Here is a 14747-nt window from a genome sequence, read left to right on the forward strand (position 1 = left end):
CTAATTTCAAACCATGTTTACATGTATGTTTCAGTGGTGGTGAGGCGTAACCGTCTGATGTCTGCGGCCACAGTAAAGGACATTGATTCCACCATCAAAAGATGGTAGGGGTGTGACGAGATTTCTCGTCTAGGCGAAAAGCAGTCTCGTGATGTTGTTGCCATGACAGAGTGTTAGGATGATTAGGAAAGAATAAGCCACCACTTCGTTTACATTATACCTCCACTGTCATTTTGCTTTGTATTTAAATAAATAAAAAAAAAAAACATTTAATTCAGTTGGATAATGGTTGCTACCGCTCTATATTCACAGAGTATGCGCGATCGCTAAAAGTGAAAGTAAACGCGAGCGCGCATTCAAACGTGATGTCAATACCCAGCATTTGAAAGCGGCTCCCTGATGAATGCAAATATCTCTCAGTATGAAAGCTATTTTAGGCTGGGCAGTGTAGTTGTAACCATCTCTTAGCTCTGTATCAAATAAAAAAAAAAATTGGTCTTATTTGCACTTTGGTTGCACTTATTGTAAAGTGTTACCATAAAAAATGATAATCTTATTAAGCACAATTGTTAACATTAGTTAATGCACTGTGAACTATCATGAACTAACAATGAATGACTATTAACTAAAATAAACAAAGATTAATAAATACTGTAGCACATAGTTGATGTTGGTTAATTAATGTTAATAAATGAGACCTTATTGTAAAGTGTTACCATTTTTATTTATACTGTTTTTATTTCTATGATCAGTTTGTGGAAAGGAGGTCAAAAGTTGTAGAAGCTCATAAATCTTGTACAGTAAGGTCTGAAGAGACTGAAATCATACAGAAGAGAAGTCAAGTCAGTTGAGTTTGTGTCAAAACCTTTTACAGTGCTTGAGTATTGTTGTCTTTTACTGCGTATGACAATTCATAAGAAAGTAGAACTGAAATGACATTCATAACGAGATGATTAGTTAAAACATTTTAAAGACACCTGCAGAATATTTTTTCTAGTCATGTATTTCGCCATTGAAGATTTCTTAAAAATAGTGTGTAAAAATCTTGTCTCGTCTCGTGATCTCGAGTCTCTTCTCGTCTCGTGAGATACCTGTCTCGTCACACCCCTGAAAGATGGCTATATCTGGCCCCGGATAGGGCTGGTGGCAGGAGAGTGAGGATGAAGAGAAAAGAGCGTCAGTAGAGTACAACAGGTTAACAGACTTGCAACTTGTTTGGATGTTCAAGAGTTGTGTGCACAGTGCCGCTTGTTCATGAACTGAATCAGAAGTTAAAATGTTGTGTGCACAGTGCCAAACATGGCATTGACATTCAAGCATTGTTTTTTGTTTTTTTGTTTGAATGTGAAACAATAAATTATTTTTTTTCAGAATACTGTTGTCATTCAGGCATTTTTCATTTGGGCAAAGGGTGTGTATAAAGTGGCTAGATTAAGGTTTTGTTGAGGCTGACATGTGGAACCAAATGTTTGGTCCTGAATAGTAGGCTACCAAAATAAGGCCAGCTATAGTCATACATTTGGCTGAGATATGGCTATGCCATGGGCCATATGTGGCAGAGTTCTGGCAACCAGACCTGGACCAGTCATGTACCGTAATTCACTGCTGTATTTGGGCCAAGTGAAAGTGGGTTGTGTGGCCCATCACTGGGCCAAACCAGTTTTGCTATGTGGGTATTGTAGCCCAGGGCCAAATTAAGAAAAAATGAACAACTTCAGATTCCAAGAAAATAACAAATAAAACTTTTATTTTTTTAAAATAAATTGTTTAATTTCTTTGAAATACAATAATATTTTGATTTGATTTTTGGAGTGAGATTTACACTCTTAAAGCCGAGTTTAGAAACTTTGAGATCGGATCGACTTAATAACAGCTGGGTCACACGGAGGAAACAATATAACCTGAGTCTTTATCAGGGAACTGGTGAGTGCAGTAATCAAATACAGTTCCCTTTCGATACTTCACTCGTACTGCGTATGGGGAAAGGTCTCCTTTTTCCCCGTTACTGAAGCCTTTTTCAATAACGCAGTGTAACTGCATCGTCATTGGTTCACTCATAGACAAGTTGTTGAACCAATGACGGCGCGGCATAGCTGCGTGACCTATGGCGACAGAGCGTGCAAATATTCCCGCCGAAATGGGTGGGGTTTAGGGCTATATAAGCGGGCGTTTCGCCATAGGATTTCAATTCTCTCTCCTTCGGTGACGACTTCACATCGCTCCTCGCTGATCTCTGGCTGAAGCCTTCGCGGCCTGGAAGAATCTCGCCTGGAAAGAAGCTCTCGCCGCCGTCGAAGAGGCTCCTGCAGCGGACTGCTGAGCTCGCCGAGGAAGAAGCGCCGGCGCCCTCGTCGAATGCCGCCTCGAGCCGCCCGCTTCCCGCCGCCTGCCAGCCCGTCTCCTGCCGCCATCCGGCGCGCCTAAAAGAGCGATTTTCCCGCGGTTTATTGCCGCTCTAAAAAAGCTTTTCAACAGCGGTTTTCACCGCTCTAGCGGCCCTCGGCGCTCTAAAAGAGCCCCTCAAACGCCGTTTTCACGGTGGCGGCGTTGTTACAAATGCCGCGCCGCTCGTGTGGCACATGCAGAGCCCCTCTGCATGACGACGACGGACACAGTGAGTGCGTCGGCTGCCTGGGCAGACCCCATGCACAGGCCGCGCTCACCGGGACCTCGTGTTCTCACTGTGAGAACATGAGTCTCGCCATTCGCGCCCTCTCGTCTTCTTCCTCCCGCGAGCCGGCTAGGAAGAGACAGCGGGGCAGAGCGGCCCAGTGCACGGAGTTGGATGATGTCACGCCGGCTTCCCCGCGTGCCTCACCCTCTCCCCCGAGAGAGCGGTCCCCCGTCCTGTTCTCCCGGCCTGAGCTGCATCCCTCGGCAGATTCGAGGGACCTCATCTCTTTTGCCGGTTCTGAGGATGAGCCGCTTGATGACTTCATGTCTCTCGCGGCCTCTGAAACCGAAGGTTGGGCCGGTGATTCTGACCCCGCCCGCCTTCCCTCGCTGGAGCCCATTGACTGCAAGCTGGGTATGGATGCCGAGCTCTTCCGCATCCTCTCGAAAGCAGTAGAGGTTTTGGACCTCGAATGGGCTTCGCCAGAGGAGCCATCACGGAGCAGGCTTGATGAGTGGTTCCTGCCGGGTTCCCGCCAGGCCCCTCGTCAACGCGCCGCACCATTTTTCCCAGAGGTTCACAACAAGCTGACGAAGTCGTGGTGCGCCCCGTATTCTGCCCACCTATGTACTATGCATTATTCAGCTCTCACCTCTGTGGATGGCTCTGAAGAGAAGGGTTACGAGCATCTACCGCCCCTGGACGAAGCGGTGGCGGCTCACCTCTGTCCCCCCACAGCTGTGGGTTGGAAAACTAAGAGGGCCCTTCCATCCAAGCCATGCAGGACCACTTCTGCCCTGGCTGGCGGAGCATATACGTCCGCGGGCCAGGCTGCTTCAACGCTGCACGCCATGCCTATTCTCCAGGTGTTTCAAGCGAAGCTCCTCGGTTCTCTGGATGAGTCCGGCGTCGATGCACCTGCCTTCCGTGACCTCCGCAGCGCCACTGACTTAGCCCTGCGTGCCACAAAGGCCACAGCTCAGGCCATTGGACGATCCATGGCCAGCCTGGTCGTGCTTGAGCGCCATTTGTGGCTCAACCTGACCGAGATTAAGGAGATGGACAAGACGGCCTTTTTGGATGCCCCGGTCTCTCCTTCTGGTCTCTTGGGGCCAGCAGTAGAGGGCTTTACGGAGCGTTTTACTGCAGCACAAAAGTCGTCTCAGGCTATGCGACACTTCCTGCCTAAACGCTCTAGCTCCACGTCTGCTTCCAGCCGCCCCAAGTCTGCGCCGGCTCAGCAGAACAAACCTGCCCCCTCTACCTCTCAGGCAGCACCACCGAAGGAACAGCGCCATCGTAAGCGCTCCTCCTCCCCAAGGCAACGTCAGGGACCCCCGCCTAAGATTACACTGGACCCGACACCTCCTAAGCCTCCTGATGTTTCAGGAAGGAAGAGGATGGGGCAAAGTCTCGCCACGGCCGGACCACCCTAAAAGCTCTTTCGTTCCACCCCCCCTCCACCTCGTTCAGCTTCGGGCGTGGGAGATATGTTCAGTGTTGTGCTAACTGGGCCCAGTGCTGTGTCCATGCAAAACGCTATTCTTATGCCGAACACTATGAATATTCTACCTTCTCTAAGAAAGAGCGAAGTTCCTCTTCCACTCTCCGATGCACGGGCCCCCGATTGGCGGCCCGTCACCAGATACCATTCAACCCCTTGTCACATGGGCCGGGGCCTGGCGGGCCATCCCCGGAGCCTCAAGCTGGGTTCTGGGAACCATAAGTCGAGGCTACTCGCTTCAGTTCGCCCGAAGGCCCCCGCGCTTCAGCGGGGTGCTTCAGACTTCAGTTAACCCTTTCGCACGTAAGTTTTAAATATTCTGGCTGTGAGTTTTTTGAAGCGACCATTATTTAGAACGTATCACTTTATGGTTTCCATGGTGACGCGTCATTGCTTGTTATGTGACACACCGCAGCGCTGTATGAATGATGATCTGCTTTCATTTAATTTTTCCTTTTTTATTCAAAATATTTACAAATTTGTTAACTGTAGCATGAGATATCTAATATTCCGATCGACAAATATGTGCAAGTGGATGTGTTTTGCAGTTTAAACACCTTTATAATGATCATGTTAGTTGAGCCATATACGCGATGGGCGCCGCCATGTTAGATTGCACCACACAGAGAATCGGATCTGTTGGATTTACAACCCGTGAATTTATCCACTTCTCCCGAAATACATGAAAGTAAGTGAGTCGGTGAACTGGGGAAGAATAGAGTAAGATTTCAAGTTACTTTCACAATGTGTATCTGATATGAATAAAACGTGTCGTCTAATTATAATGGAAAGGGTTGTTATTTCCGCTTCTATAGACATCATTGTGTATTTTACAAACTCTAAATATATTGTTTTGTTAGTACTCGTGTGTATTTAAATGTCTGAAATCTACAATAAACATGATTTGGTTGAAAACACTGCATATATGCAATATATGAAAAGCACTGCGCGCATCCATCTCTGGTTTAGCGCCAGCCAAAGGGCGCATGCACATTTGAATTTGGCAGTTGATCACGCGATGCACTGAACGTTCTAATCACACCGGTGTGATCGTACGCTCCTGGGGCCAGCCAAGACTGATCACACCGGTGTGATCGTACGTGTTAAAGGGTTAACACGGACGACGTTCATGTCCTCCGAGTCAAAGTCACGTCTCTTCTGAGGAAAGGAGCAATAGAAATAGTCTCCCCCTCAGAGAGCAATTCGGGGTTCTACAGCCGTTATTTTCTAGTTCCCAAAAAAGATGCCGGTCTCAGACCCATCTTAGATCTCAGGCTCTTGAACCTCTCCCTCATGAGACGGAAGTTCAAGATGCTAACGCTGAAGCAGATCCTCGCGCAGGTTTGCCCCGGGGACTGGTTCTGCTCGCTGGACCTGAAAGATGCATACTTTCACATCCAGATAGCCCCCCATCACAGGCGATTTTTGATATTCGCGTTCGAGGGTGTGGCTTACCAATATACGGTCCTTCCATTCGGACTGTCCATAGCTCCTCGCACTTTTACCAAGTGCATGAACGCGGTGCTTTCCCCACTGAGACAGATGGGAATCCGGGTTCTCAATTACCTTGACGACTGGCTCATCCTAGCCCAGTCACGAGCTGAGCTGGAGCATCACAGATCCGTGTTACTCAGCCACTTGGAGTGCCTGGGTCTCAGGGTCAACTTTGCCAAGAGCTCACTGCTCCCCAGCCAGCGTATAACGTTCCTGGGTGCGGTTTTTGACTCAGTCCGTATGACGGCTGTAGTCTCTCCAGAGCGCGTTCTGGCCATTCAGCAGCTTGCGGCATCGGTCAGGAACAGAGCCTATTTCCCTCTGAAGTTTTTCCAGAGGATGCTAGGGCTGATGGCTTCCGCCTCCCCGGTTCTGCAGCTCGGCCTTCTTCGGATGCGGCCTCTGCAGTACTGGTTGAAGTTCCGGGTCCCTCCTCACGCCTGGCAGCACGGCCGCCTGTGTCTCAGGGTCAATCAGGCCTGTTTGGCAGCTCTGAAACCCTGGATGAACCCTGTATGGTTCAGCCAAGGGGTACCCCTACAGGCGGTGTCCAGAAGGACGGTGCTCTCAACGGATGCGTCCAACACAGGTTGGGGGGCTCTTTGTGAGGGCAGCCTGGCCTTCGGCTCGTGGTCTCATGAGGAATGCCATCTGCACATCAACTGCCTCGAGATGTTGGCAGTGAATCGAGCCCTTCATGCGTTCCAGGCACACCTGACAGGGCGCCACGTCTTAGTCCAGTCGGACAGCATGACAGTGGTGTCATACATAAATCACCAGGGCGGTCTTTCGTCCAGCCGCTTATGGAATCTCTCAGCGCTTCCTCCCTCGTCGGACGAGCGAGAGTTGGTACTACTCTGCCCTGTCAGGGCAATAAGGACCTACGTTGATCGATCACAGCCTTTTCGGCAATCTGATCAGCTCTTTATCTGCTTTGGTGGCCGCACCCAGGGGTCTTCGGTCTCAAAGCAACGTCTTTCGCGTTGGTTAGTCGACGCTATTGCTCTTTGTTACTCCTCTATGGGCCTCGACTGCCCATAGGAGTTAGAGCTCACTCTACTAGAGGATTGGCTTCCTCTTGGGCCTGGTCTAGTGGAGTTTCGATTAAAGACATCTGTGAGGCGGCTGGCTGGTCCTCGCCGTCCACTTTTGTCAGATTTTATAATTTGGACATCCCAACCTTACAAGCTCGGGTCCTCTCGGTATGATCCAGCGGCCTCTATCGAGCTCCGCTTCATGCCACTCTGGGAGTTAACTCCCTTTTTGTAGTGTAACGAGGGTTCGACGGCTCCAGCCTTCTCGCTTGTCCTCTGGTTCCCTCACGGTGCCCAATACAAGTCCAGTCGTTCCCTGCCGTGGCACGGCGCAGTTGAATTCGTTCCCCATACGCAGTACGAGTGAAATATCGAAAAGGAACGTACTCGGTTACTTACGTAACCTCGGTTCCCTGAGATACGGAACGAGTACTATGTTTCATGCCGTGCCACGAGGCTGTGGCTTCAGTGTTGTCGCTTCAGTCAAATGACCTGAAATCCTATGGCGAAACGCCCGCTCATATAGCCCTAAACCCCGCCCATTTCTGCGGGAATATTCGCGCGCTCTGTCGCCATAGGTCGCGCAGCTATGCCGCGCCGTCATTGGTTCAACAACTTGTCTATGTGTGAACCAATGACGATGCAGTTACACTGCGTTATTGAAAAAGGCTTCAGTAACGGGGGAAAAGGAGACCTTTCCCCATACACAGTACTCGTTCCGTATCTCAGGGAACCAAGGTTACGTTAGTAACCGAGTACGTTTTGTGTTATTTGAACTAATTTACTGCATAATATGAGGTAATAAATGTATTTTGTTCTGTAAAGTTTCATGATTTATGTTTGTGATGATGTTTATGATGTTACGCTGATGTTATGCTGATTGTATGCTCTGATTGTTAAGTGAACAATGCAGACTCAAAATTCATTTTGAGCTCATGATTTAATGTGAGTGAATTAAGTCTGCTGTCCGGCTATGTGCAGGCCGGGGTTTTTTTCTGTGCTATTAAGGACTGTGTTCGAGTTATCGAATATCGGTTCTTACGGTTCCATTAAGACATGAGTTCACTGACATCATTTGGACAGATTTGAGCTTTTTTTGAGTGTGGTATTTACCTGATAATTTCAGTGCCACAGTAAAAGGTTAAGCTGTTCAAAAGGGCAGTTAATTTGATGTAACCTGCAAGGGAAAAAAAAAAAAACACTAATTATTACCTAATTAGAGGGGGGAAATCCGTACAAATTAAAAATATCCAAATACAAATTAAGATTATCCAAATTGAACTGTAAGTGTGTGGGAAGACACAAATATAATTCTGGTGAAATAAGAAAGAAAAACTGGTGTTCAAGAAGGGAATTTCTAAACATTTATTTCAATATGTTTTGTATTTTCTGAGATTTATAAAATTTTTCTTTTTTCCCCCCTCAATTTTCTGCTGTTGAAGGATTTAATTATTCAAGATTTGGATATTGCTGTTAAGTTTTGTTTACTTGTATTTCGGTACACTGTATTTCCCTCAACGTAAATCTATAAATTCATTCTTTTCCAAAGTTCTAGTGTGCATGTTTTCTGCCTCCTACGAAACCTAAAACTTCTGAGGGCCCAGTGAGGAAAACTTATTACTGTATCACACAAGTGTTGTACTTTTGTAGGCTATCTTTGGTCGCAAGACCAGGAAAATGGCCAACTTTGAACACTTTTTTTTTTTTTTTTGACCACTGACTAAGAGTCACAATTACAGAAATCGCCACGATTGTTTCACGATCTTTCGTCTGGGACAGCCAAAATTTGTGCAGTGTATCCCAGGCTTTAAAGGGATAGGGAAAATGAAAATTTGATGTTTATCTGCTCACCCCCAGGGCATCCAAGATGTGGGTGACTTTGTTTCTTCAGCAGAACACAAATGATGATTTTTAACTCCAACCATTGCAGTCTGTCAGTCATATAATGCATGGCAATGGGAACTCCATCTATAATGTAAAAAAAAAAAAATATTCACTGACAAATCCAAATTAAACCCTGCAGCTCGTGACGACACATTGATGTCCTAAGACATGAAACGATTGGTTTGTGCGAGAAACCAAACAGTATTTATATAATTTTTTACCTCTAATACACCACTATGTCAAACTGCCTTCAGCATCCGGTGTGTGCATCCACTCTGACGGCGGAAGTGGTCTCTCGCACTCATTGACGTATACACGTGAGAGATCACTTCCAGCATCAGAGCGCGTTTTCAGACCTCACACATTCGTGACATCACTGTGGTGTCACGAGCCGCAGGGTGTAATTTGGATTTGTCTGAGCATGTTATTTATTTTTGACGTGAACATATGTGGTGTCATGTCGTGACATATTCACATGTGATGACTTATTCACATGTGAACACATGTGGTCAGCAGCTGGTGAGAATAACTTATTTAAATGAATCCATTTGAGATCGAATTAATGCTAGATTTTTTCCTATAAATTACGGACATGGCATTAGAGGACTAATTCTCATTTTCCTCAGTTATTTTGCTTTATTTCCAGATTAAATCAAATGCTTGTTCTTACATACTAGAGCATGTACGCACATGCACACTCTTCACAATCTCTTGACAAACTAAAATATATAAATGACAATTGTATATATTCAAATTAAATATATACATTGTACTTAATGTCAGCTTGCTTATTTTGCTCAAGATAAGGATTTATTAAAGGGATAGTTCACCCAAAAATGAAAATTTGATGTTTATCTGCTTACCCCCAGGGCATCAAGATGTAGGTGACTTTGTTTCTTCAGCAGAACACAAATGATGAATTTTAACTCTAACCGTTGCTGTCTGTCAGTTGCATAATGCATGCCAATGGTAACACAATCTATAAAGGCCGGAACACACCAAGCCGACGGCGACGAACTAGTGGCGACGAAAGCAGACTGCGGGGTCGGCTGGCGTCGGCTGGCGTCGGCAGCGTCTGGGTCCAAAGTTGCCCTGACACACCAAGCCGACGTTCGACAGCCGACGGCCAAATAGCACGTCCGTTCTGCGCCTGCGTGAGATGAAATGCCTTTCCATGCCAGCAGGTGGCAGTAGTTTGTGTTCGTTGCTATGGTTCGTTGCTAGGGAGACCGGAAGAGCTACAGGGATACAAAACATAAACAAAGGTGCATGAAAAACCAGTTCTCGCTCATCACATACGGATTCGTGTTATTTCAAAAATGTCCGACACGTTGCAAATGGCACTGGCTTTGTCAGCCCTTGGTCTTTTGCTTGTGGAAGAGGAAAAGAAGAAGCGGATGAGAAAAATACGGAGAAAGCGCACTAAATGGGTGAAACCATGGATACTCCAGAGACAGGCCCAAGGTGCTTTCCCGAACCTGTGTCGAGAGCTCGAGTTACAGGAAACTTGTGGTTTTAAAAATTTCGCTCGGCTTTTTCCCACTCAATTTCACATGTTAAAAGAACTTATTAGTCCAATCATACAGAGAACAAACACGAACTACCGGGATTGTATCTCCGTGGGGGAACGTCTGATGATTACACTACGGTTCTTGGCAACAGGTAAGGTTATTCGTTGTTTGAACATTTCATTAAAACACCTTTTCAGTTGTGTTTATTTTGGTGTATTATGAAGCATTATAAAAGTGAAAAGAATTTTATTATTTTGTATCCAGTTGTAGCCTACTTTAAAAAGACACAATGTATAAAACATTATTATGGTTGTTTGTAGCACAATGTCTTTAATAACTGATAAAAAAAATATTTGCTTTAATGTAGTGTAGTACAAATGCATTAAAAGTGTTAGATTTGACTCTGTAAAAGGTGTGGAAAATTAATAGTGGAGTTATGTGTTTGTAATCTTTGCAGGAGAAAGCTTCAAGAGCCTTTCTTACCAATTCCGGGTGGGAATGTCCACAATTCAGCAATTTGTTCCTGAAACCTGTGCAGCAATCTACCAAGTCTTAAAAGAGAAATACCTAAAGGTATACATGTATCTGTTTAATGTTTTTTGTTTTAGCCCAAAAATGAGCAATTTTTTTGATCTCTCAGATATTGTTTTAGGAGGCCTCTGATGTAGAAATTAAAGATTTTTCAGTTTTTTTACATTTTAATAAGGGTAATTTTAGGGTCTTATATTGTAGTAGATAAACTGAAAGAATAGACAGGATGGTAGACCATGTGTCGAGGGCAGAGATCTAAGTATTATCCATCAAATTATAATTTCAATGCAAATAAAATTCCACTACTACATTCAAACAATACAGTCTGGCTGGCCTATTATGCTCTCTACTTATCATACTAAAAGAACACATTCATCCCCCCAGAGCACTTACAGGTTCATATTCAAGACCATTCATACCTGTCCCTGAACAATGCAACAGGCATCTCCCCCCAAAATCCAAAACATAAAGAGCCTAATGCTGACCTATAAACACTTCTTCAACCCAATAGCATTGTGAGGACGAACAATAGAACCCATTAACTATGTAAATGTGATCTTGAGAGAAAAAAACATTTGCAGGCATTTTTTTTTTAAATTTTTGAAAGTGATGTTGTAATTCTGCAGAAGTGGGCTTTGCAGGGTTAATTCAAGAATGTCAAAATCACTGAGTTATTAATGGTCTGACGAGTTAAACTAATTTCTTTTAATTATATTGTTTTTTAGTGCCCAGACACAGTGGAAGAGTGGCAGCAAGTAGCCGTTGGATTCCAGAATCAGTGGCATTTCCCAAATTGCCTGGGTGCTCTGGATGGAAAGCACATTAACATTCGTCCCCCTCCAGGATCTGGATCTAAATTCTTCAACTACAAGCATACATTCTCAATAGTGCTTATGGCACTGGTAGACAGCAACTACAGATTTCTGTATGTTGATGTGGGCTGCAACGGGCGCATTTCAGATGGTGGAGTGTTTGGGGGATGCTCATTGCAGGATGCCTTGGAGAAAAGAACATCCAACATTCCTGCACCTGCACCACTTCCTGAATCAGACCAGCTGGCCCTTACTGCATTGTGGCTGATGAGGCATTCCCCTTAAAGGAATACCTCATGAAGCCATACCCGAACCGCAAGCTGTCTGTAGAGCAACGCATATTCAATTACAGACTTTCGCAGCTCGAAGGGTGGTTGAAAATGCATTTGGCATCCTGGCAAATCGTTTTCGCGTCCTACTAACCACCATTAATATTCAAAGCACTGCCAAAGTGGAGGACATTGTTTTGTCTTGCTGTGCTCTGCACAACTTTCTGCGCAAAGAGTGCTGTGAAGTGTACATGGCAGGAATCGACCAGGAAGAACAAGATCATGACACTGTCCCTGGAAGATGGAGAGAAGACCCTGGCCTACAGCAGGCCTCTCTGCCACGCACAACCAACAGTACAACACACGCCAAACAGCTCAGGGATAAACTGTGCCAGTACTTTAATTCGGACACCGGTGCAGTGCCCTTTCAGTGGGGCAAAATATAAGCATGTAGCAAACTTGTTTCTTTCCCCCTTGACCTTGGTTTATGTTTTATAACAATGGTGTGAATTTGCAAAATAAAGTTTATATTTTTACATCATTGTGTTTTGTGATTTTTTTTTTACATAAAGAACAGTGAAGTACCTTTTACACAAAGTCAGTGTTTTATTTTCAAATGTGCAAAAATAGCATTAAGGTAATTTACAGAAAAATATCAACAGTTGGTATTTAAAATAAATAAAATGTACAGAAATATAAACTTTGCATAAGTACTCTAATATAACGTACAACTAAGCGTGACATATTTACTAAATGCTACAATATCTGTTTACAATTTTGCTACATAAAAAATTACAAGTGTGTATACTGATTGGAAGATGCATCCAGTGCATGGTTGTGGCCCACTGAATATTTGAAAATGCAATTATCAACCTCATGCTGGAAATGTGGCAGTAGATGTGGTGGCAAATTCCGCATTCTGTGTTCAAGATTTTTGCAGTAAGCTGAGATGGCATCATTGGTGTTTTCCTGTGATGCCAACTTTTCCAGAGTTTTGCCGATGGTGCGCATCAAGTTTGTGGATTCCTCGCTGGAGGATTCGTCTTGCATCTTCCTGCGCTTCCCTGGAGGCTTTGGTTTTATGTTGGAGCTTTGCAAATGGTCCTTTCTCATGGCTGTGGACTCAGTTCCACAGATGGTGGATTCAGCCAAGGGTGTACTTGACCGTAGGTCAGCATCACTGAAGCTGGGGTCTTCATGGGTGCCAGTCCAGGTGTCACTGTTGGTACCATCTGAGGGTGAACAGGAATCACTATCAGCCGCAGGTTCCTTAAAAAACATAAGATACAAATGTGACAAGTTAATGTAATGGCTTGACTTAATATGCGGAGTTACTTGTGAATAGACTCTTTTAAAGAAGCACTTGCCATCTTACAAAAAGCAAAATGTTTATTTTATTCTGAAATTAAACAATAAATAAATAAATAAATATAAATATATTTGTTTATTTACCATGATCATTAGATTTGAAGTGCTCTCCTTCCTTTTTGTGTGAGGCTCTAGAAACTGCAGGCGGTTCAGGATCCATTGCTGCCTGCCAGTCTTCTGAGCTCCAGAACTTCCTGAGGGTCCTTGTTTCTTATAACGCATGTATTGGGTTCGCAATGAATCCCACCGCTTCTTGAGCTCTTTTTCTGAGGGACAAAGTAAAATTTTGTAAGCATTAAGTGTTATGGCTGCTTATTTTGTCACTTTAATGAGTATTTGTTATGCCAACAAATGTTACTTTTTGCTGTATTGTTAATTATATTATTAACAATTTGATTAACTTTAATATTATTATGAAATATGAGATGCTAGCACAGCACATATTAATTACTGTCTGTTTCCATAAACAAACTTAGTTTGGTACACACAAAACACTAAAATGGTTATATTAGTTTTACTATGGACTATTGAACAATTACAAACAAGCTTTCTCAATTGCCAAAAAAGGAAATCTAACCTGATATGACGAGTTTATTTTCGATCTCACGCCACAGTTCAGCTTTCAGCACACGGTTGACATAACATTTTTCCGTAATGTCATACAAACCCGGCCTTTCCTGGATCATGTTGATCAATTCGTCTTCACTTGCCTCGTTCCAGATAGCCATGTCTTTCACGTACCTAAGGTAAACAATGTGTGTTCCCTCTTGACTTCGTCGTTTACTTGCTTCGTCACTTCCGTTTTTCTTTTCTCATGCACTGGTTCGCTAGCTGAACAGCCAATCAGAATGATCATATGGCCCGACGGCCCGACGAGGTCCAACGCCGATTCAACATTTCGAATCGGCCGAAACAAAGCCGACGAGGACCAACTTCAGCCGACGGTGCAGAACACACCGAGGAAACTTAGTCGGCCGACGAAGAAAAACTGCCCGACGGCCGACCGTCGGCTTGGTGTGTTCCGGCCTTTAAGGTAAAAAAAAAAAACATGCTTAGACAAATCCAAATCAAACCCTGTGGCTCGTGATGACACATTGATGTCCTAAGACACGAAACAATCGGTTTGTGTGAGAAACCGAACAGTATTTATATTATTTTTACTTCTAAAACACCACTATGTCCAACAGCGTTCAGCATTCATTTAGTGAGGTCTGATCGCGCTCTGACAATGGAAGTTATGTCTTGCGCGTATACTTCAATGAGTGTGAGACATCACTTCCGTTGTCAGAGTGTGATCAGACATCACTAAATATATTTGCCGAAGCATTAATATGAATGTAGTATATAATTTAACAGCAGGAATGATGGCTACATTCATATAGAGTTTGCGTGTGTCTCGACAGTTACAAATAAATCCATAATAAGCTCATTCTTCATACTACAGTAACGTTAATAATCTCATACATGAACATGATTTCTGCCTCAGTCCCATCCCGATTCTTTTCCAGCAGCTGTAGACATGGAGACAACACATCCAGTGATTCCATGAAATCAAGGCTTCATCAAGCTATGCCTTCGTTCTGAATTAGTGACCTCTAGCGGCGAAAATGATAGGTTTAAAAAGGTTAGTTTTAAAGTAACCAACAGTTTAATGTTTAGCAGTTTGTGAATGACTCATAATTGTATCCTAATTTAGTTACTTAGTGTTTGGTAACAAAGGGCCTAC

The 14747-nt window shown here is 44.2% G+C and overlaps 1 protein-coding gene across 1 annotated transcript; it reads right to left on the reverse strand.

Moving 5' to 3' along the window:
• Positions 1 to 12142: 12142 nt before the first annotated feature.
• Positions 12143 to 13719, reverse strand: LOC137026572 (uncharacterized). Its single transcript, XM_067393962.1, has 3 exons — positions 13599 to 13719; positions 13106 to 13287; positions 12143 to 12922 (listed from the first exon to the last, which is right to left on the reverse strand). Exons 1-3 carry the CDS (start codon positions 13705 to 13707, stop codon positions 12446 to 12448), a joined length of 768 nt encoding a protein of 255 aa, XP_067250063.1. The 5' UTR covers positions 13708 to 13719; the 3' UTR covers positions 12143 to 12445.
• Positions 13720 to 14747: the final 1028 nt, after the last annotated feature.

This window comes from Chanodichthys erythropterus, chromosome 9 (assembly GCF_024489055.1).
Source record: "Chanodichthys erythropterus isolate Z2021 chromosome 9, ASM2448905v1, whole genome shotgun sequence".
Lineage (NCBI taxonomy): Eukaryota > Metazoa > Chordata > Actinopteri > Cypriniformes > Xenocyprididae > Chanodichthys > Chanodichthys erythropterus.

What these genes read in the sequence shown, in the direction of transcription:
- LOC137026572 (XM_067393962.1), bottom strand. Translation starts at nt 13,707, where the DNA reads ATGATCCAGGAAAGGCCGGGTTTGTATGACATTACGGAAAAATGTTAT. An exon ending in AAATAAACTCGTCATATCAG is followed by an intron (nt 13,288 to 13,598) that starts GTTAGATTTCCT and finishes TTTGTCCCTCAG; the next exon opens with AAAAAGAGCTCAAGAAGCGG. An exon ending in CTTCAAATCTAATGATCATG is followed by an intron (nt 12,923 to 13,105) that starts GTAAATAAACAA and finishes ATGTTTTTTAAG; the next exon opens with GAACCTGCGGCTGATAGTGA.